The sequence below is a fragment of the Myotis brandtii genome, unplaced genomic scaffold (genome assembly GCF_000412655.1).
Source record: "Myotis brandtii unplaced genomic scaffold, ASM41265v1 scaffold217, whole genome shotgun sequence".
Classification (NCBI taxonomy): Eukaryota; Metazoa; Chordata; class Mammalia; order Chiroptera; family Vespertilionidae; genus Myotis; species Myotis brandtii.
In genome coordinates, this window is record NW_005358137.1 from 2,143,364 (window position 1) to 2,165,481 (window position 22,118).

General features: G+C 41.1%; 1 protein-coding gene across 1 annotated transcript in view; it reads right to left on the reverse strand.

Annotated features, from left to right (window-relative positions):
- Window positions 1–22,118, reverse strand: part of CFAP61 (cilia and flagella associated protein 61) — a 267,633-nt gene that overhangs the window by 114,319 nt on the left and 131,196 nt on the right. The window contains exon 18 of the mRNA XM_005865983.2: window positions 9,844–9,971. Within this exon, the coding sequence (XP_005866045.1) occupies window positions 9,844–9,971 (128 nt within the window). The remainder of the gene's footprint in view (window positions 1–9,843; window positions 9,972–22,118) is intronic.

Here is a 22,118-nt window from a genome sequence, read left to right on the forward strand (position 1 = left end):
GTGGGTTCAAGTTAAGTGCTCAAGCCAATGAAACATTAAACAAGTGCACCTGCATTTTCACAGCAGATAATTCCAGTGGGGATTTCACGTTGCTGTGGATACAAAGGGAGGAACAGCTCAGAGATACTTGTAAAGCAGGGAGGGATTAGAGTATCTAGGGAAATAAGTAAAAGGTATTGCATTTCATTCCATGCTTCAGGAGCACAGCTACAAAATGAGGTCTAAACATCCTTAGCCTTCAAATGAAGAGGGTCACATTGCCAATTTATTGTGAACATGATAAAAGGAACGTAAACTTTTCACGTTGCTTACCTTTCTGGGTGGCAGAAACCTGCCAACCTTCCAGGTAAATGCTCCTTATTTTTTGTTTTTTTGCCGTTTTGTTTTTTGGCATAGCAAGGGCAACCAAAGCAAGAGATTTATAATTAATTGCTTTTGTTAATGCTTTTATTTTAACAAATAAATACCGTTGAGAGAGAATAATTACCCACATCAATCTAAATGTTCCAATTTAATTAACTAAAATCTCTTTCTGAATAATTCAAAACAATGACAAAAATATTTGCCGGATGACAATGAATCCTAGCTCAAGATAGATATTTAACCTAACTGCATATTATACTAGTCAAAGAATAACTCAGATTTAATTAGGTCTTAATGATAAAACATAATGTTACAAAACTAATGATAAAATGGTATGGACAGGGTTTAAAAGTTGGGAGTTCTGTGAACTTCCAAATTAGAAGAAAATATAATGCAGAACAAATAAAAATATTTATTATAAGTATAATGTATTAAGAGAATCTACCAGTTTTTCCCTGAAAAAAAATGTTAAACTTTCTTCAGCAATATATATATATATATTTTTTTCTATTTAGATCACAAAAGAGATTTTCGGACAAAGTCCTTCGCTTCTTCATTTTGTTGTATTAGTAAAAATAGCACAGCAGTTTCATCCATGGCCACGCAGCTGCTGGTAGCAGCTCACTCTGACTTCCAAGGGGAGACCGAAGAGGGTGCGATGAAAGACTCTGAGCACTTCCAGAAGGGGATGGAGTGTTCAAGGGGGAAGGAAGAGGCAGAAATCTCTCTCCCTGACCTTACTTCTCTCTTCTCCTAGGTATCACCTTGCCTGGCTCCCCTATTCATGGAAACCCCAGCAGGAACCAGGAGGCGCCTGGAGAAAGGACCAAGGAGCAAGTAAGTCTCTTATGCTTGCGGGAGTGACCTTGGTGCTCTGTGGATCCTCTAGGGACCAAACAGGTGAGAGAGTAGCCCAGGGTAAGGAACTGGGGTGGGGGGTGAGGGAAGATATATGGGGATTCAGGATCTCATGTGAAGAACGTATGTATCTCTGCATAAAAGAAAACAAATACCAAAAAAAATGAAAATAAGTATAATGTTTGAAATGTCCATTAAACAAATAAGAATAAAATTTGGGAATTCTGGCAAAACAGAAAAAAGTGAAATTTGGCTTTGCTTTATGATATAGAGAAAATGATTAATGATGTTTATATATATGTAGTAAAAAGTTATACATTTATACTTTGAGTATATGCTTATATACATTGAGCATACACAAGATGTAGATACCAAGATGGCAGTTATAAAAAATGAGTTGGAAAGTGTTTGCACACAGAGATGGCAAAATACAAGACACAAATCAACCAGTTCCATAAGATTGGAATAACAAAGCACTATGGGAATTCAAAAGCAAGTGAGATCATGGTGGGGTAGGATGAGAAAGGGTTTTACGTTTTGGGCAAATGCTGTTTGTTAGGAAATCTTTATTAACATCATATGGGCAGGTTTCCTCATGCTTGACAGATTATATCTTCTTGGACCTTCATTCTTCATGGTGATGGTTTAAGCATGAAGGTTTGTGGAACACTTTCTTACTAGATCCAATTCAGTATGTAAATACTATGTCTTGGGGTAATGACCTCAGCTATGCAATGATTAATGATGTTAATAATTATGCCTGGTAAACCCTGATGTAATGATGTGATCTAGAAGTTATAGGATTTGTTGAAAACTAGAAAATGTGGTAGTTTAGGTACAATGAGCTATTATAGGGGGAAATGGGTTTTCTTATAGATAAGACTGCTGATTTTGAGAAATTATGTGGTTGATTTCCAGTTTCATACCATTGTGATCTGTGAGCTTGATATGATTTCAATCTTCTTAAAATCATTGAGACTTGTTTTCTGTCCTAATATATAGTCTATCCTAGAAAATGTTTGATGTTCACTTGAAAAGAATGTATATTCTGCTGTTTTGGGATGAAATGTTCTGAAAATATCAATTAAATCCATCTGCTCTAGCATGTCATTCAAGGCCACTATTTCCTTGCTGATTTTCTGTTCGAAAGATTTACCCATTAATGTTAATGGGGTGTTAAAATGCCTAACTATGACTGTATTACTCTCGATCTCTCCCTTCATGTTCATTAAGATTTCCTTGATATATTTAGGTGCTCCTATGTTGAGGCATAAATGTTTACAAGGGTTATATCTCTTATTAGATTGCTCCCTTTATCATTATATAGAGTCCTTCTTTGTCTCTTATTATTTGCTGATTAAAGTCTATTTTTTAAAGTATATTTCTTTTGAGATAAGTATTTGCTACCCCAGCTTTTTAAAATTTACATTTGCATGAAATATCTTTTTCCATCCCTTTACTTTTAGTCTGTGTGTATATCTCATTCTGAGGTAGGGCTCTTGTAGATAGCATATATATGAGTCTTGTTTTCTTATCCATTGAGCTATGTTATGTCTTTTGATTGGAGCATTTAAGGCATTTACATTAAAGTGATTACTGATAGTTATGTGTTTATTGCTATTTTATTCTTTATAACTATTTCTTCTCCTTCTCCTTCTTCGTCTCTTCTTTTTTTTCCTTCTTCTTCTCCTCTTCCTCCTCCTCCTTCCCCTTCTTCTTTTTCTAGAAGACCCTTTAACATTTCTTTTAATACTAGTTTGGTAGTAATGAACTCTTTTAGCTTTTTCTTATCTGGGAAGTTCTTTATTTCTCCTTCAATTTTAAATGACAGCCTTGCTGAGTAACATCATCTTGGTTGTAGTTCCTTGCTCTCATCACTTTGATTATTTTATGCCAATTGTTTCTGTTGAGAAATCAGCTGTTTTCTGCTACCTTATCTTCCAAATCAATGATTTGATACTCGGCTTCATCCAATCTACTCTTTATTCCTTCTGGTGTATCCTTCATTTCAGATATTGTATTCTTCATTTATGACTGGTTCTTTTTCATGGTTTCTACACTTGGAGTTCCATTTAGAGCTGTAAGAATACCTGAAATCCTCTTGACACAGTCTTCTTATCTAGCCTTGCCTTTTCTGTGCCCTTGTCTATGCCCTCAGGCTTCATTAAAGAGCAACCGTATGACTATAAATAGAGAACAAACAAAACGAACTGGGACATGAAATGCCCACGAACATCACTGCAAATGGTCCCCCCTCCCCAATGCTTTCCTGCCTCTCTTTGCCTGGAGGCATCTGCTGTCCATGGGAGCTTGAGGGACCAGCTGGAAGAACAGCCCAGGTGACCATGCAAACATAAAGACAGAAACAGTGGGTAAACAGGTTCCCCAGCTTCTTCATTCACAGAGGGAACACTCAGTTGTGTCCAGTGGGACTGAATCTCAGTGGCCCACAGTGATCTGCTGACAAATGCTTTTTTTCAGGCTTTGTTGACTTTCCTCCTTTCCCATCTCACATAGTTCCCCAGGATTACTCTCAAATCACTATTTGCACCCAATTTCTTTGTTTTAAGCGTTGGAAGGAACACAAACCAAGACAGGTGCTGATATCATTTGAAAATTACATAATAGCAGAGGGTGATGACTGAGTGGGCAAATTTACTACTAAGTCTGTGTATGTGTGGTTTGCACTTGTGTGATCGTGAAGAATGCATTACACACTTAATGCCCTTAATGCCAAAGCACCACAAAGAATGCACAAAAAATGACAATAAGCTGATTCCAAAAAAGGCCTAATGCTGCTCTAAGAGTCTTTTGTTCTGGGAATCTCTGAGGTGGGAAATTGGAGATAAAGTTATTCTGAACTGAGCAGGAATACATACACTTTGATTTAACATCAACTGCATTTAAATATTGGAATCAGATTAGGAAGTCTGATTGTGAATAACCACACTAGGGAGAGTCCCAGATCATTATTTTCTGGCGGCTGTGTGTCAGGTACTTCTGCCTGGGGAGGCTGGGCCTCCGAGCCTGACAAACAGCGTCTGTATAAGCTCTTGACAGGTCCTATTGTGATGCCAACATACAATATGGCAAGATTCAACCTGCCCTGTTGATCTCTGCCTGCCCCCACCCCAGGCACAGAAGGGAGCAGCACTGCATGTGCTATGGGGCCTATCTGCCGTGCGGCATTTGCCCTGGTTCCAAAAAGGCCATCGGAGGGCACATGTCCATCAATTCATGTGGCCGAGACTGACAGTAGGGAACAGTAATAATCACCAACCTGTTCATTGGGGTTTCACTCTGAGATCAGCAAGTAAGCATTAACTACTTCATTAGTCACATAATTAGTGAGAAGCCACACTGAAGGTTTCAGATGTCCTCAAATGTAAAGATAAAAAGCCTAATTAAGCACTCAGCTGGCTCCTGCCAGCCCCACGGCTGCACCGATTATCGTGTGGTCCTGTGCAGCCCAATAACAGGAGTTACGGTTATCCAGCTTCAATTGTAGCTTTGCAAACACGCCCTACTCTTTCAAGCTATCCTTAGTTACCGGGTGAGGGATCGATGTCTAGATGGAAAACTGGAGACTTCATCCTTTAGTGAGTGTTTGGTGGGTCCAAACACTGCAAGACAAGGTAAGCTTGGGCTTCCGGGCCCACCAGCGCATTCCGGAAATCAAAGTGTCTATTTCTCTAGTCATACAAAAGGTTATCAGGACATCACCTACGGCTGCTTTCAGTCATGTCATCCCAGGATTCATTGATGCATTTTTCTAGTGACATCACAGGCTCTTCAAGAGATTCTTTACATCAGAATTGAATTAAGGAGGATTTAAAAATAATGGATTAAAAGGAATTGTTCCATAATTAGGTGTAAATAATATAATACACAGAAACACAGAAACGAGCGACTGAAACAGAATAAAATAGGAACTGTTTCAGCTCAGCCATTTCAAGCCCAAGAGATAGTGAAGACACTGTCCTGTATAATCCTGGGAATGAATCTCTCTTTGGGCCACTGTCCATGGCAGACCTGAGGTTCTGCCTTTCTAAGGGGCTCCCAGACGATGCTGATACTGCTGGTCCACAGACCATGCTGTGAGTGAAAAGGCCATAAAACACATCCAGAGACTGGCTCCTGCCCTTTTTTGGTATAGCTTTCCCATATTTCTTTAAAAAAAATGATTTTGAAGTATTTTTGTAGGAAGCCTGAAATATTCAAAGTATTACTTTTGGGGAGTTCAGCAGGACTAGAGTTGGTGCACAAAGTGACTAGTAAAACTATGACTCTCTATGCTTTGTGGAAAGAAGCCTCTTGCTTTCTGGAAAGAGCTTTCGGAGGACAGAAGCTCACCTCTGCACCCGCCTGTTAGTCCAAGAATAGGGAATTCCCTTTAAACCTGTGACACGGTGGAGTTCCTAGGGTGACAGCACCTCTGAGCTTGGGGTCCCCTGCTGTGACCCTCCCCACAGCACGGTGAGAATAGGACCGCCTGTCAGGAGCATAGCACTGGTTGGCAGCAGAGGCGGGTCTAATGGCCAAGGCCAAGTTCTTTCTGCTTTTTCCAGTGGTTGGAAAGAGATCAACCAAGGAACTTGTATGCATATATGCAAAACTCACAGACACAACAATAGGGTGGTGAAGGCCTGGAGCAGGTGGTGGGGGCAGGCTAGAAGAGGTCAATGGGGGAAAAAGGGGACATATATACTACTTTCAACAATAAAGATTAAAAAAATAAAAAATAAAGGAGATTTATTAATGGAAGTACTGCAAAGGATAATATATGAAATGCTTATGTTTCCCAAGCCAAGAACTTTCAGTCCCAGGCAGCCAAAGGAATACAACCTGTAGCTATAAGAACCTTAATTTGAAGAGTTCAGGTCCATCACTTGAATGTCCTGGGCATGATAAAGAACACAGATAATTTATAGAAAAATGTATTACGAGCTATCTTTCCCCTCCAATTCACTGCCTTCTATACCAGTGGATGAATGGGGATTTTTCCGCTACAGCCCCCCCCATCCCCCAAAGTTCCTCCCCTGGCCCACACCTGGTGTCCTTCCCCTGCTCAGCTTCTGGTTCCCATCATGGGGGCCCACACCCTGGCAGGGGACATGATGGCCAGGATGGGTCTACAGCTGGAGGCCACACTGGCTGCAGGGTGTGGGGTGGGGGCCTGGAAAGGCTCCCCGCTGAGTTGCTTGGGCATAAGCACCCTCAGGGGACAAATGCACAAGGACCTGCATGTGGGGGAGGGAGACTCACTCCAACCTGAATTACCCTGCAGCCCTGTCCTCCATCAGCCAGTCAACGGCCTTGGGAGGGGAGACGGAGACAGTAGACGGCTCTAAGGGCAGGGCTGCCACTCAGCCCAGCACTGAAGGATTCCCCAGGACCAGGAAGACAGGGAGAACCACACCGCATGCCAGTGTGTGTCTGCAGGAAAATGTCTGTCACACATGTCACTGATACCGGAGGGCCTGAGAGGCCTTACTCTAAGGACAAGAAAAAGATGCTGGGCGACTTTCAGGCCTGACAACCAAAGAAAAGAAGGTGTGTCTGTGCATATGTAACTGTGGGTGGAAGCAGCCGAGGACCGGATAAAATACGTACACACACGTACACACACACACACACACACACACACACACACACACCACACACACACACACACACACACACATCAAAACATCACCCTCAACATTCCCTCCCCACATCCTCGTTATTAGTTGATGACTTTGGGTAAATGACTTCAGCTCCCCAGTAACACCTTGCACCTGTGGAAAGAAGGCTAGGACCAGGGCAGAGAATTTATGCAAGGACTGCCTCAGATGTCCTTTGAAGAGGTGACCAAATGTGCTTTGTTACTTTTTTGCATGTAAATAATATAGGAACAAAGAGTGTTTCTCCTTTGTCGCCAAATGACAGGATTACCAGGTCTTCTGGAAAAAGAGACTGCTGTGCTGGGCCTCAAATGCCCCAGCCGGTTAGATCACACAGTGCAGGAGCATAAGGAGGGGGATTTTTCTGAATCTTGCCTCCAAAATGCTAATTTAATCTTCACTGGGGGTCAGTATTTGGTGAAAACTGTGTTTCTTCAATTTCATTCCAGCTCAAATCATTTTTAAAATCTTGTTCAAATGGCAGTTATACTGGTAAAATAAAATATGCACCAGGTTACTCTGGTAATTGCTAATTTAAAATAATTAGGGAAAATAATGAGAAAACTCCTTCCTCTCTTACGGATTAGAGATCCGTAAACTGATACCAGTCTATTTTTAGTGTACATAATCTGTGTAACAATGATAGAGAATTATGAGAACTTTAAAATGCTTTTAAAAAGTCTGCCTGATTGAGGAATTTAATCAACCAACTACTGATATTAAAATTTATATGTCTTTATTAAATCTAAGTTGATTCCACAGAAGGAAAATGATATGTATATGTCTTAATGAACTCATTTAAATGAAACATAATGACTAAATATATAGCTAAATTAAGATTTAAGACCTGTTGGTACTCTCTGCCGGGGGCATACCCATATCTTTCTTCCCTCTCAAGCATGCTTTTTACCCCTAAATTCTAAGGGTCCACATGAGACTTGCAACCAGGGGAGCAATGGGCAGCAGCAGCTCATCCTGGGGTTAACCCCCTGAACCTGTCTCCAAGGCCCCCTTTTCTCTGAAATGTTAGTGAGCCCAAGCAGCCCCACCTGGGCTCTCTCCTGTTGCTTCTTCTACCTTAAGTCCTTCCTTACTTCACCCTTCCCAGCCTTCATAAGCATACTCTCAAAATAAAAATAATGAAGATTTAAGATCTGCTCATGATAACTTCTTGACTACGATAATTTCACAACTCCACCCTGATAATTCATCATTCAGAAATGGTTGCAAACAACTTGCTATTCGGAGTCTTAAGTAAAGAGACCCATCAGAATAAATGTAACCCTCAATCTGTGGTTGGCACACAGACGAAAATGGGTAGCTCTAGTGCTTCTCATTATTTCCTTCTGCAATAAAAGATTGCTGTAGACTGACCACAATGCTTAAATCCCATGAACTCCGTTCCTAATTTCAATAATGACACTTGACTTATTTTTTGGTTAACTAAGGGTATGTTCTGGATCACTGGACAAATTGGCTGGAAAGTGAAAAAAAAATCTTTATCTGGTTATTGTGGTATCAACTGAGTAAAAGAGCCGTGTGGGGACAGCTCGTCTCCACATCAGCCAGGAATAAGCATCTTTTAGGGGGAATTTCCTCCATCCCTTTCCTTGACTAACCCCTGACAGTTTTGCTGGCTTCTGGGGGAGTCAGAGTGGGGCTGCTCTTTCTCATCTTCCGCTTGCCTCTTAGCACTTGTAGTTTTAAAAGTAGCTAACATTTCTCATGTGATCCTGAGCAAAAAATTGGCGGGGAGGGGGGGGATCTGGATTCTTTTAATTCAGCAATCTGTAGATGCGCAAAGTCAGGGCCTTTTAAAACATCTATGAAACTTTTAAAAACTAAATGAGGAAGCTGAGTCTGAAGATATTAAGCAATGCATCTAGGGTTCCATGTCAGTGGGTGGTGACGTGAGGCTATGAACTCAAATCCTTGGGGAATAACCCAGGCTCTTCCTGGGAAGGAGGTGCTGAGATTCAATAAGCGTATGGAGAGCTAGTTGGGGAAAGTGGAAAATCCTCAGGAACCACACATCAAGAAAATGGGCTCTCAGAGGGAAGGGGGGGCGGGTGGCAGGAAGAGATTAACTAAATAACTTATATGCATATATACATAGCCCATGGACACAGAAAATAGTGTGGTGAAGGCCTGGGGAGAGGGCTGGAGCTGGAAAGAGGGGTTCACTGGGGGGGTGGGGGGAGAAAGGGGATATCTGTAATACTTTCAACAATAAAGACAAATTTAAAAAGAAGAAATAAAATGGGCTCTGAAAGGAAACTTGCTTACTGCTTTGAGGATAATAGAAAACAGCATCGAAGAGAAGTGCAGGCGTCAATCTTCCCTGCAGGGCTTCATTCTGTTCCCTGGCATCTAAAATGCAGGGGTTGGAAGAATGGTCCTGGCCTGTCTGCCATCTCTGCACGCCTATTTGTGATGCATGAAGCCAAAACTGGTTCCCAAACCAGCCTGACTGTATGGCGCACCTGTTACATACAGGTTTCCAGAACACTCCTTGGGGGTGTCTGACTCAGGACGTCTGACGTGGGGTCTGGAAAGCTACACCTGTAACAGATGCTCCAGGTGATGCCTATGATCTGGCCAATAAAGGGAACACTAGCGTGGGACAGGGGTTGGCAAATTTGTTCTGGGAAGGGTCAGAGTGTACATATTTTAGACACTAAAAGCCATGTAGTCTCTGTTGCAACTACTCAAATCTGCTGCTGTATCAAGAGAATAGTCACAGACAACACATACATACATACATACATAAATGTGTCTGTGTCCCAGTGCAGGCAGACAGCCAGATTTGACCTGGGGGCTACCGTTGCCAACCTCTGATCTAGAATATTCCAAGGTGTGCGGGGTGACAGAAAACTCAGGTCTGTTCTTTCAAGGGACCCTCTCAGGTGAGGAAGAGGAGGCCCCCTTAAAAATAAATGAATAAAGTAAAATAACTCACCAAAACACCAAGGTCTCTAGGAAGGAGATTCCAACATTGGAAGCGCCAACCACAACAATCCTGGCATTAACCGTTATTTTAGGTTCCAGCGTTAGTTTCCTGTTGGTATGGTACAAGGCATAACTCAACTGGAAAAAAAATACAAAAAGAGGGACATGAGGAAAATGTAGGTGAATCTGCATTCTCAAATTGGAAATTATATGGAGTTATTAACCAGGACATTATCAGCAAATCAAACTAGTGCCCATGCACAGCCATGGTGAAATTTACGGGGAGGAAGTTTCAAGATGTTAATGTAAATATATGGAAATATACCTAAGCTGGTTCACATCAAAATTCTTGGCTTGGGTCACTTTTGTCCTAATGTTGACAGATGTTTCATTTAGAACTGAGGCCCTTTCTGATGGGAGACAATAAGGTTAATAATCCCACAAGAAGACAAACAAGTTGCTTCCTGAGAATCTAGTTTCATAAAAGATCCCAAGTCATTCCTGCTGTCCAGGTTTCCCTGAAACCTGAACAACAATCAGATTATAATAGTTGAGTACTTGAAGGCAAGTGTTATCCTTTATTCAATTCTACATCCTTCATTCTACTTAACACAGTGCCTTATGCAGAACAGGTGTTCAGTAATATTTGTAGAATGACATGTAAATATTGTTAAATAACAAAAACATGTTGGATGATAAAGCTTGTTCAGGGAGGATTCTTAGAAGCACAGAAAGTATCTAGTGATAACTTTAGTGTCCATGTTTGCAAAAATTACCTGGATTGATAATTTGTTTGATTCACATTCCTGCAAAATCTTGGGGGCGCGAAGAGGGGTGGGGGAAAAGGGTAGCAGTAAATGTACAAACTTAAGTTTTCAAAGACCTGGTGGGATATTCGTGAAAGAACATAAAATATTCATGAGAGAACATTAAACTGTATCAGAGACTTTGTTTCTATTTTTAATTCATTAATTCAAGACATTTTTATTTGATACTTACTATATATCTGGACAGTAACAAGAATTATTGCTGACTTCTCATCAGAAACAATGGAGGTCAGAAGTCAGTGGAATGACATCCTTATCAATGTACCTCACTTGGTTAAATTCTCATTATACTGGCATTAACTCATCCTCTAGGTCAGGGATCTTCAAATTCTAGTAAGCTAAACCTATTTTAATTTTCTTAAAATCCTGCAATCCCAGGAGTAGGAAGACTAGTGGGCTAATGGTAAAGTCCCATGTAAAGCTGGGCTCTCAGCTTCTAGTGCATAAGGAGGCATGGGTAGGGCCACATGATTTGCCATTTATCAGATAGCAGGTGAACTCGAAAAGATAAATGCCTTCTCTCTAGCTCTAGCTAGCCTAGCAAGAGGTAGAAAAATGTCTTGAGTCAATTAATAAAAATTTAAAACAAAGTTTGGAGATTTTAGCCTCCATAATCAACAGTTAGTATCTCTCAGCACCTGCTCCACCCCCACTCCCATCTTTAATGAAGCACTCCATGGATTTTGGAGCCCACTCCCATCTTTAAAAGAGGACTCTGATGGACAAAAACCAAGTCAAATAATCCCACAACTTCTTGCTCAACAGTTGGCCCAGGATAGATACATGATCTACTTTGACCTGACTGTAGTGAAGCCCAGCACTTTTGAATGAAGGCTGGAGAAGAGAAGCATTTTGCTTTCCAGATGGTCCTGGGTACGGATGTGAAGCCCAAAATGATACAGACACCGTATCAACAAGAGGGAAACCATCCTGGGTTAAAGCCCCAAGAGAACCACAGAGAAATAGAAAATGGATGCCTTTCAAACCGTACCTGAAGCCCATGCTACCTTTGGATTCTTCAGTTATATGAACAGTATGTATCAGTCAGCTGTTGCCACAATAGTGTTGCATAACAAACTACCCTAAACCATTTAAGCATTGGCTTAAAGCAACTGTCATCTATCTCACTCAGGCAAGTAGGCTGGATTCAGCTGGGTTTGACTGCAACCTGTAGATTCCAGATTGGCCTCACAACTCTCTTATTTTTTTTGATGAGTGATAGCTGGGGTGTGTTCTTCTTACGGCAACGGTAGAAGTATAAAAAGTGAGAAGCAGCAATACTTCTTAGCCTGCTCTAAGCACGAGTTGTGTGTCTAAGTCCAACTTCCACAAGGTGGGGAAGACCTGTAGTGAGAGGAACCTCAAAGTCACATAGCAAGGGCACAGCCCAGGAGAGGAGGAATGGCTGGGAGAATGACATATCCCACCACAGTTTCTTTATTGTTTAGGCCAGTTTGCTTCTTTTATATATGCAACTGAAAACCTTGTAAACTGATACCCTTCCTAAATGATAATAATGAATAGACCGCCTGGGTGAAGTGTCTGTTCTTCAAATAAATATCACTTTGATCTGCTCTATGAGACTTTCCCAGGACAGGTCAATAAGGAATTCTACAAGAAAACTAGTTAATACCGGTACATGTTGGCGCTACCATGTACTGTGCTCTGATTAATTTCCAAGACAAACGGGCTGGCAGCAAACACACACTAGCCAGCCTTGGGTCTGGTAGTTCAGGGAAAAGAAAACAGGAAGCAAAGTTGTTGGTCTGATGGCATCTAATCGTAGGCCTAATGAACAGAATTAAAATGCAAGCATCTTAACAGAGGTCAGAGCCCAAGATTCCTTCCATGGGAGCCATGTTCAGACCTTCCCCTCTGCTGTCCAGAAGCGTATGGGCAGTAATGAAATTCCCCGGTAAAGAATAGTACCCACTTATGAAACAGCTCCTGTATCAACAATACAAAGGCGGCTGGGGAACAGAACAGAATGGCCTTTGTTTCCCACACAATAGCTTTAACACCAACAGCTGCCAGGCCTCCGAAATCACCTTTCTAACCACTGAACACACAAAGTGGCCTTGGGTGTCAAGAGTTACCATCAGTCCCATTGATGGCGGGTGTCTCGGGGGAGTGATCAGGCATCACAGTGACTCGGAAAACGCAATTTGTGCCCAGGCCTTAATTAAAAACGTATTCATCATCAGGTATGATGAAGTGACCTGAAAAACACACACACACACATTTTTCTTTTGTGAGGCTAGATGGTTTTTAAATACCTTGAAAAAAAATTTTTCCCAGCCTGGAAATGCTTTTCAGTGGCGCTGCAAATGAAGACTGCTTCTGACGCTTTATAATGGGTTTATTTTACTCAGATTAGAAAGCAAAAGTCATTTTTGAAGAAAAGCAGAACATTTCCTTTCCTTGCATTCCTTCAAGCTGCAGGTGTTCTTGGTAAAGAAAATCATGGAAGACCCTCTGAGCTCTCCGGGGCCAGTCCAAGCCTCCTTTTCTTGGCCTCAACATCTACAGAAAATGTCCCGTGCACTGGAAATCCTGTTTTGGGTTTTTGCTTTTGATTTCCTTAATAGTAAAGTAAAAATAAAAGCCTGATCTATAGACTCATATTTTATAGACAGAAGTTATATGTGCCTTGTAACTGTGAGTTATTTCAAAGACAAAACAGGAGACTATTTGATTACTGCTGCAGCTGTGATGAGTGGGAACTCAGGCTCTTACCTCCATGTCCATTCATACAGTTATGATTCTATTTTTCTAATGACACTCATTAGCATTTTTTGACAAAGAGATGATTTTAAAGGCAGAGATTAAAATATACCGCAGCAAGAAGGTATGTAAGCTTTTTAAGGCTAAAAGAAATGTTCCTTAAAATTGATATTGGGTTTCATCATGAGTTTAAATACAAACCTTGAGTCCCATCCCTTGGATAGGAAAAGAAGGGATGATAATATGGGATACCCATTTTAGGAAATTCTAGAGTTGAACTTGAGGTGGGGGAGGGTGAAGGGTAAAATAACAAATGTCAGGTGAGAGGGGAGGGGAGTTGAGATGAGAAAATAGGAACTAGGAATGAGCACATGTTTACATTGTTAAACTATTTATGTGTCATTTCCTATGAGCTTCCGAAACAAAAGACTCTGTCCATCGGAAAGGTTTTAGTCACTTTCATTAATTGATTTGCTTTGCTTGCCGCCATCCACCTACAGTTTGCTTCCTAAGGTCACGAACTACATCTTTATTTCCTGAGGCATTTGTTTTATTTCGTTTTTCTTTTGTTTTATCTGAATCATTCTTGCCATCATTTTGGATCTTCTATAAATAATGAAATAATAGCTACATTAAGGTTACATTTCATGAGCCCTTCTTAAAAGATGCTGAGATAATTTCTACCAATTTAAAGTATTTTAGTTGGTTGTTTTCTCGTTGCTCAAATGACCAAACAAATGATTTGGGTATAATTAGAACTACTTAGGATTAAATTTTATCTTTTTAGTAAAAATGATACTGATGTACATGCTCAGTTGAGTTATGCCATACTTCATATATCATGAGACCTCTAATACATAATTTTTAGTTTAATGCATGTTTGTTAACTCTTCTGCGTGTACAAAAATTTGATCAAAATATAATTTTATCTGATATACACATACCTGATTTCTGTGTTTCCATATCTGATTTGATTTCTCTTATGTATCTAGAATGAGTTAGAATGACTACAAAAACATTCCTGAAATTCAATTTCAATAACAGATCCAAAATCAGAAGCTACTAAAATTACAGAGAGGCTGGTAAACTAGAAAACAGTAAAAATAGATACAAATAATCTAAATAATAAATGCAAGATATACACTTAAAGGGCCCAGGACATTACGTATGGTGAATTTTTTCTAATGATACCACTGTGTTTGGAGGTCATGTTCAACCTCCAGGGTCATTGGACTGGGCATCATTAGCCTGGTGGCAAGGTTTGGGCTTGTTTTCTTAATTCTGCTACTGGTTGAAATTCTGAGCCTCTTTTCCTTAAATATCAGTTTCCTTAGGTGTAAAATGGAAGTAAATTACACAAACCTCTGCCTTCCTCAGCAGGCAAACATGGGAACTATTCATTAAAAACCGTCTACAAATACTTTGAGCTTTTCAGGCAAAGATGTTACACAAGGTAAAATTGCACATCCTCTCTCCCATCTGCAATATGAAAGGCAAATCTTCGAAAAACACATTTTAAAAGGGCAAAACAATGAGCTCAATTTTCAGCTCCACACCCATGTATATATATATATATTATTTTTTTTTCTTACAGAAAGCTTCCAAAGACTTCAAAGGGAGCTCTGCCCATGCAAGAAAAATGGAAGGTGGAGCGATTCAAAGCCATTAGGAGTAGGGTTTCTGACATTTTTAATAAGCCTATTTTTGCTTTATAAATATAATATTTTACTTATGCTTTTCATTCTTTTCTTTTTGAGAAGCCGTCTGTTTCCCAACTTGGTCAGAACAAATGATGACATATGGACAGTGCCATAAAATCAGTGTCAGTTTCAAAGTTCACAAGTCGACCTCTTTGAGGCAAAGTATTGCGATATTTACCAAATAAATAAAGGGCAGGGAGCTACAGACACTTAAAAAAGAACCGATACGTTGAAAATCCCTTCCACAGATACAAAATGCAAGTCTGAAAAGCCTTTCTGCTGAAATAATTAAAGAGGTTCGGAAGTATGATGTGCATGCCACCAGCTGTGTCCCAGCAGAGCATGAGAAGGCTGTCGGGAAGATGCGGTGGGGTTGAGCCTCTGATGAAGCGTTCTCTCAACTTTCCTCTTTGTTGGGGAATAGGAGCTGCTACCACTTTTTGTAGCTCCAGCACCTTAGAAAAATGCACGCTGTCCCACCTGTGGTATCTGCTGAGCGCAATGATGGCTCGAGGGCACCCCCTGGCCTGCTTTCTTACCATGGGAACCAGCACACTCCACACGGTGCCCGAGGGCACAGAGCGGGCTGTGGTTGGTGCAGGATCTGCTCACTGGAGCATTCCCACCATTGCACCAGGCACACCCTAGGCTCTCGTTAAATATGTGGAGAGTAAACGAAGCACCAATTTTGCCTCTGTAAAATCACTAGTAATTGGCCCATGAAGAACTGTTATTTCTTTAAAGAGCGACGATAGCTTTAATGCCTTTACATGCTTCACATTATCCCAGGCAAACAGTGGGGGCTTCATAGGTTCTTATAGCATTCTCCTCACAGATTGAATCCTAACTGAAGAAAGAGGGCTCCTTTATCAATTAGGGTTGGCCTTGGCTGCAAACAACAGAAAAAAAAAAACAGCTTAAACAGAAACACTGGCTTAAACAGGATAGAAGATAATTTCTTACGCAAAAGAAATCTGGAAACATGTAGTCCAGGACTATGGAGGCAGTGGCATAAACTCATCAAAGGCCCAGACTACCTGCTGTACTCCCTATCCCAGTGCAAAGTTCCATCCTCTAGGATGGCCAGGATGGGTGCTGGAGACCCCGATAGTATATTCTCATTACAGGCCGCAGTAGAGAGAAGGGAGTTATTGTAAGAATAAAATGGCTTTCCACCAGCTGAGCCACACCCTTCAAGTCTCCTTCCCAGAATTCCCATTCCAATGACTACTTCCATCTCAGGGGCCCAAACTGGTCATATGGTCATGCCAGGCGTAAGGGAGGTGGGAAATAGATGTGTTGCTGCCTTGTATAAAATTGAGGTTTCGTTACTAAAGCTAAAGGGAGGAATGGATTTGGGGGTAACTAGGGGTCTTTGCTATAGTTCCTTTAAACCTCTATAATTCAATGTGCGTTTTATTTTATTTTTTTATTTTTTTATTTTTTTTACTGAGGACTGCCTCTGACGCCTCCCTTCCTCTATTCAGTGATGGCAAACCTATGACACGCGTGACAGAGGTGACACACGAACTCCATCTGTCTCAATCCCTCCTACACCCATAGTCACCACCTGACTGTTATCACTATTTTGCAAGTGTTTTAAAAAGTTAAAATCATTGTCACCCTATGACACCCACTTGCAACCATTTGTAACCATGTATATTAGAAAAAAAGTGTTTTGGACGTTTAGTTGAGTGACTTTATTGGAGTTTATCAATACTACGATGTACCTCCTTTCCACGTTAGCACCCCTGAAATCAGCCTCAGAGTCCATGCCACCTCAACCGTGGCTGTCGGCCAGGCAGTGACATAGCTGTCCTTTCCTGTGCATGGGCGACTTGGTCACGGCTCTTGTCATCACTTTGGAGAGTGATGTACATTATGTGACAACATGTGTTGAGTTTAACTGCTGCTGACAATGTCTTCAGAGAGTTTACAGCATGATTTGGCATTGAAATGAACACTTATTGTGTTCCCATAAAAGCCTGGAAACTGAGCAGCAGGGTGCAAATTTGATATTAGTGCAGCAAATATTACTCATTGGAAGAAAGGTTGTAATTCTGTAGTTTCTTGCAATGCAACAATCGAGTGCTTTACAGGAGCAAATAAAGGATGGCAGATACCCACAAGAAGGTGAAACCCTGTTACATTTTGTTGCCGAGACACATGCAAAAGTTTTTTTTCCCATCACGCAGCAAACAATGAGACTGAAGAGAATGCAAATGGCCTCTCCGCTCTGAATAGATAAAAGAAATCTGAAAGCAATAAGACTTATGTGATGGATTCATTCATATTCTGTTCAGGGCTCTCATTAAGACATTGTGTCATAGTTTAATTGGCCACATTTTTTTCCTGAATGGTACATAAAATAAAGGTACATCTTATAATTGATAGCATCTTAGATTTGATAAAGGTAATTAATTCACTTGTTATTAATTAAATAACAGCCCTAACAAGTAGCTCACGTATTCATTAAAAATATGATTGCTTTGATGCAATACACGAACACTGGCAAGGGAGATCATTGTTGGCTTTTCAGAGACACAACTATTTATTAATCCCTAAGGTAGGGCATGCTAGCATGTGTACTAAGATGCCCTCAAGTGGCTCCACATCCTTCCTACCTGGCCAGTGTCAGGTGTTTAGAAATGTCCTCTGAGCCTTTGCATCACACTAACTGAATCCTGGTATGTGTCAGTGACTGGGCACTCCAGGTATCATCTTCAGTACAGTGTGGGCCATAAGCTGGAGGAATGACTTCTCTGGGGTGAGGACACAGCAAAAGGCAGGAATAAAGCAAATCCAGGGCAGGGGAATGGCTTGCAGAATCAATGACCTGACTTGCATTGTTCTAAAAGCACAAATTACTACTACATTACATATGTACCTCTTGAGAAAAACTCACTGACTTAACATCTAATCATTCTCAGCTTTTATATCCCCACGAAAGACCCATTTTTAATGGAACAAAATGAAGGTGTAGCCTCAAAGGTTTTGCAAAACACGCAAATTCAAAAGTGATGGAAGGCATTTTTCCTGTTAAATAACGCCCTTCTGAAACAATGGCATTTTCCTAAAGGTCTCTGAGGACAAAAATGGTCCTTCATATGTTAAATATAAAATGCATATCTGTATATGTTTATAATATAGAATTTTAATGTCTTAATAGTTAGGTAACAAATTAGAGAAATATATGAAATGATTGGCAATTACTTTATTCTCTTGAGAATTTTGTTAAATAAAAAAAATGGTATTGTTGGTTATTTTCCCTTGCTAAAAAAATGAGAAAGATTTGTGAGAATGTGTGAAGTATCATCTGTCTGAAAATTGTTTGTTTAAAGAAAAAGGACTTCAGGCGATCCTTCTCTTTCTATTCCACATCATAAAGGGTGGAGCATGTGGTTTATCAGAGATGCGTGAACAATTCGTATTTAGCCACAGGCTTCAAAATATCTTGCACTAAATATGCTGGAAGTGGACTGGAATCTGCCCTATTCCTATAGAAGCAACTTACAAATATATAGCAAAAAGTTACTATGTCCTAGAGCAGCGGTTCTCAACCTGTGGGTCGCGACCCCTTTGGCGGTCGAACGACCCTTCCACAGGGGTCGCCTAAGACCATCCTGCATATCAGATATTTACATTACAATTCATAACAGTAGCAACATTACAGTTATGAAGTAGCAACGAAAATAATTTTATGGTTGGGTCACAACATGAGGAACTGTATTTAAAGGGCCAGAAGGTTGAGAACCACTGTCCTAGAGTCATTTTCCCAGCTAGAGAAGCAACCCTGGGGGGGGGAAATGTTGGTATGAAACTCAATACTCTAGCAACTTATTGGTGATTAAGGCATTTGGATATCTGCAGTGATTCTGGGGGCATTAGGATAACCCATTCAGTATCCCGATGCCTGAAATTCTACCGTTAAAACTTTAACATAGAGCTTAATTCAATGATTTCAATTAGACAGATACATATTGAGCATCTACCATACACCAGACACTGCCCTAAGTGCTGAGGTAAGAATGAGGTCTGGTGTCTGTCTTAAGGGAATTCTCATTAGGTCGAGAGATAGACATGTAACCAAATCAAGTGCAGTACATGTGACATAGGCAGTGTATCAGGAAGCTACTGCTGTGTAACAAATCAACCCAAAATTTAGTGGGTTAAAAAAACAAGCATTTGTCTACCTAATGATTTTGGGGTCAGCAGTTTAGTCTGGGCTGAGCTTGGCAGCTCCTCTGGACTCAGCTGGGAAGTCACGGAATCAGCAGTGCTTTGGCTGGTCTAGGGCATCAGGGAAGTCAGGAAAAGCTTCCTGGAGAAAGTGAGCTGGATATAGAAGGATCAGAAGAATCAGTAAGATATTTCCAGGTGGACAAGGGAGAGAACAACTTTCTGGATGAGAGGGAAAAGCCAGTGCAAGGGTCTGGAAGGGTGTGACACATGCCACTGAAGTACAGACCTGTCTTTATAAATGCATTTTCAGGTGGTTCCTACATGGGCAACATGGGAAGCAGACATAGAGGGGGACTCACCGGGAGGAGGAAGGGTCAAGAGAGAAGGCTGAGAGAGAAAGCCTAGGCCCACCTGTGTCCATGCTGCCACCTCCCACCCCTGGGCATAGAGGGAGATGAGAACTTTCTATTCCCCCAGGGAAGGAGCTGTCTGCTCAGCTCAGCTCAGCTCAGCTCAGCTGTGGGACCATTTGCACTGCTGCTTTAGGCCTCTGGTTCATTGGCTGGGAAAATGCCTGCGTTGAAGAAAAGAACTCATTTTCCTGGGAACTTCTGCCCCTAGTGAATGTTGTTCCACAGACACAACTTATCAATCCTGCTGTCTCCCCACCATTTCTTTGTTTTCGCTCCTGGCGATTTTCAACACACACTTGCATGTCTGTGAGCAAGCTGAAATGCATGACTCCATTTTTAATTTCTAAGGTGTGCCTTCACGCACACTTTGAGTTGTTCAGTTAGGCTCATTATTTCTGTTGACATCCAATTGTACCTCTGAATTATGCTGAAGAAACTCAGCTTACCGCTTTCATCTCAATGCAAACAATGGTTTGTATTCTCTTTTGCATGACTTTGAATTCTGCACACCAAAAGGTTTCCTCAGCTTTTGTAAGAGGAATGCACAACGGTTGTTTTGAAAGAATAATGAGCCTTTCTGAAAATTCCTATAGAGAGCGCTAAGACTAAAAACAAAGTTCAAAGGAATCTGGTGGGAATCAATGGGACAGCCTCTTGGTTCAGGGAAGGGCTTGTAGGGAAGAATGAAACAAATCCAGATTCTTTTTAAATTAAAATGAAGAGAGAGCTTGGTAGAGAGCAGAGCAGAAACCTTAGCTGAACCACAATCGATGGGAGTGGCCAGTGCAGAGTGAAAGCAGAGATACATTTTACTAAAGCATGGGAGGCCACTTTCAGTCATTCAGACATTTCACATCAGAGCAGGGACAGTGAAGACCTTGGTCCCACTGTTAATTCCTGTGAAAAGAAGAGTCCACTGTATGAAAGAAATTGGTACAGAAATTTCCTTTTTTTAAATATATATAGAAACAAGTTACATTTCCACAGGTCCTAGAAATGCTCAGCTTCTTTCTTTCTTTTTTTAAAATATGGTGTGTGGTTTTTTTTGTTGTTTTTTTTTAAAGGGGAGAATGATGATTTTTATTTTTTTCAATATATTTTATTGATTTTTTTACAGAGAGGAAGGGAGAGGAACAGAGAGCCAGAAACATCGATGAGAGAGAAACATCGATCAGCTGCCTCCTGCACACTCCCTACTGGGGATGCACCCGCAACCAAGGTACATGCCCTTGACCAGAAAGGAACCCGGGACCCTTCAGTCCGCAGGCTGACGTTCCATCCACTGAGCCAAACCGGTTAGGGCAAATATGGTTTTTATTTATTTTAGAGAGAGAGGAAGGGAGAGGGAGAGGGAGAGGGAGAGATAGAAACATCAGTGATGGAGAGAGAATCATTGATGGGCTGCCTCCTGCAGGCCCCCTACTGGTTTAGAGGCCGCAACCTGGGCATGCGCCCTTGACTGGGAATTGAATGTGACCTCCTGGTTCCATGGATTGACACTCAACCACTGAGCCATACCGGCCAGGCTCTACTTTTTTTCATCTCCTTATTCTTTGAACTAGTTCCTGACCTCGTTGACAGCACTTTTTGGAAATACTAATTCCATGCTCTCAATGGGAATTTTTCCAAAATGTTAAGTTTTCATTTAAGCGATCTGAAGTTATGAACAACACAGACCCACAGAGCAATAACAATCCTGCTCAGCACAGAAGGCCATGCATGCCATGTGTGAGACGCCCAAAAGAGGAGCTGGCTTGCTACTCATGGGGAACCACCTATGGGGTGACTTTCAGGGTGCCTAAGACTCCCCAAACAAAATCAAGCAGGAGTCTTTGGGGAAAGGTTCCCCTTTGCTTACTCTGTATATATTCAACTCAAAATTATGTTTTAAAAAAAAATCCCTTTCGGTGGGAGGGAAGGGAATAGGCAAGCATATTGAGCTGTCTTTACACCTGTGCACTGCTGACCTCACGCTTCAGTGCAGAGACAGGCCTGTACTTTTAATTTCTCACATGCACGTCAGCGGCAAACAGTCCCAGCGTTTGTGTTAATGACACCATCTGGCGCCTCCCATAACTGTGGAGCGTTCAGCTTCCAAACAAGATGTAATGGCAGCAACACATGAAACCCACTGACATTTACAGTAAGGAAATTTATTATCAGTCACCGGTTTGGTATAAATGTGTTTGCATGACTGCTGGGGCTATAAAATCGTCACCTTTGCCAGGCAAGTGAAGGTGCAATAAATAATGGATTTTAAGCCATGCATGTACTACCAGATCATTAAACATTTATCACACAGGCACAGTAGCATCTTAAGCAACAGTTACCACTTGAAAAATTGATGACACTTTTGTGGGTTAAATGAAAACCATTTAGTCTAAGCGTTAATGATTTTTAATATGGGTCAGTATAGAATACAAACATTTTTTAATTGAA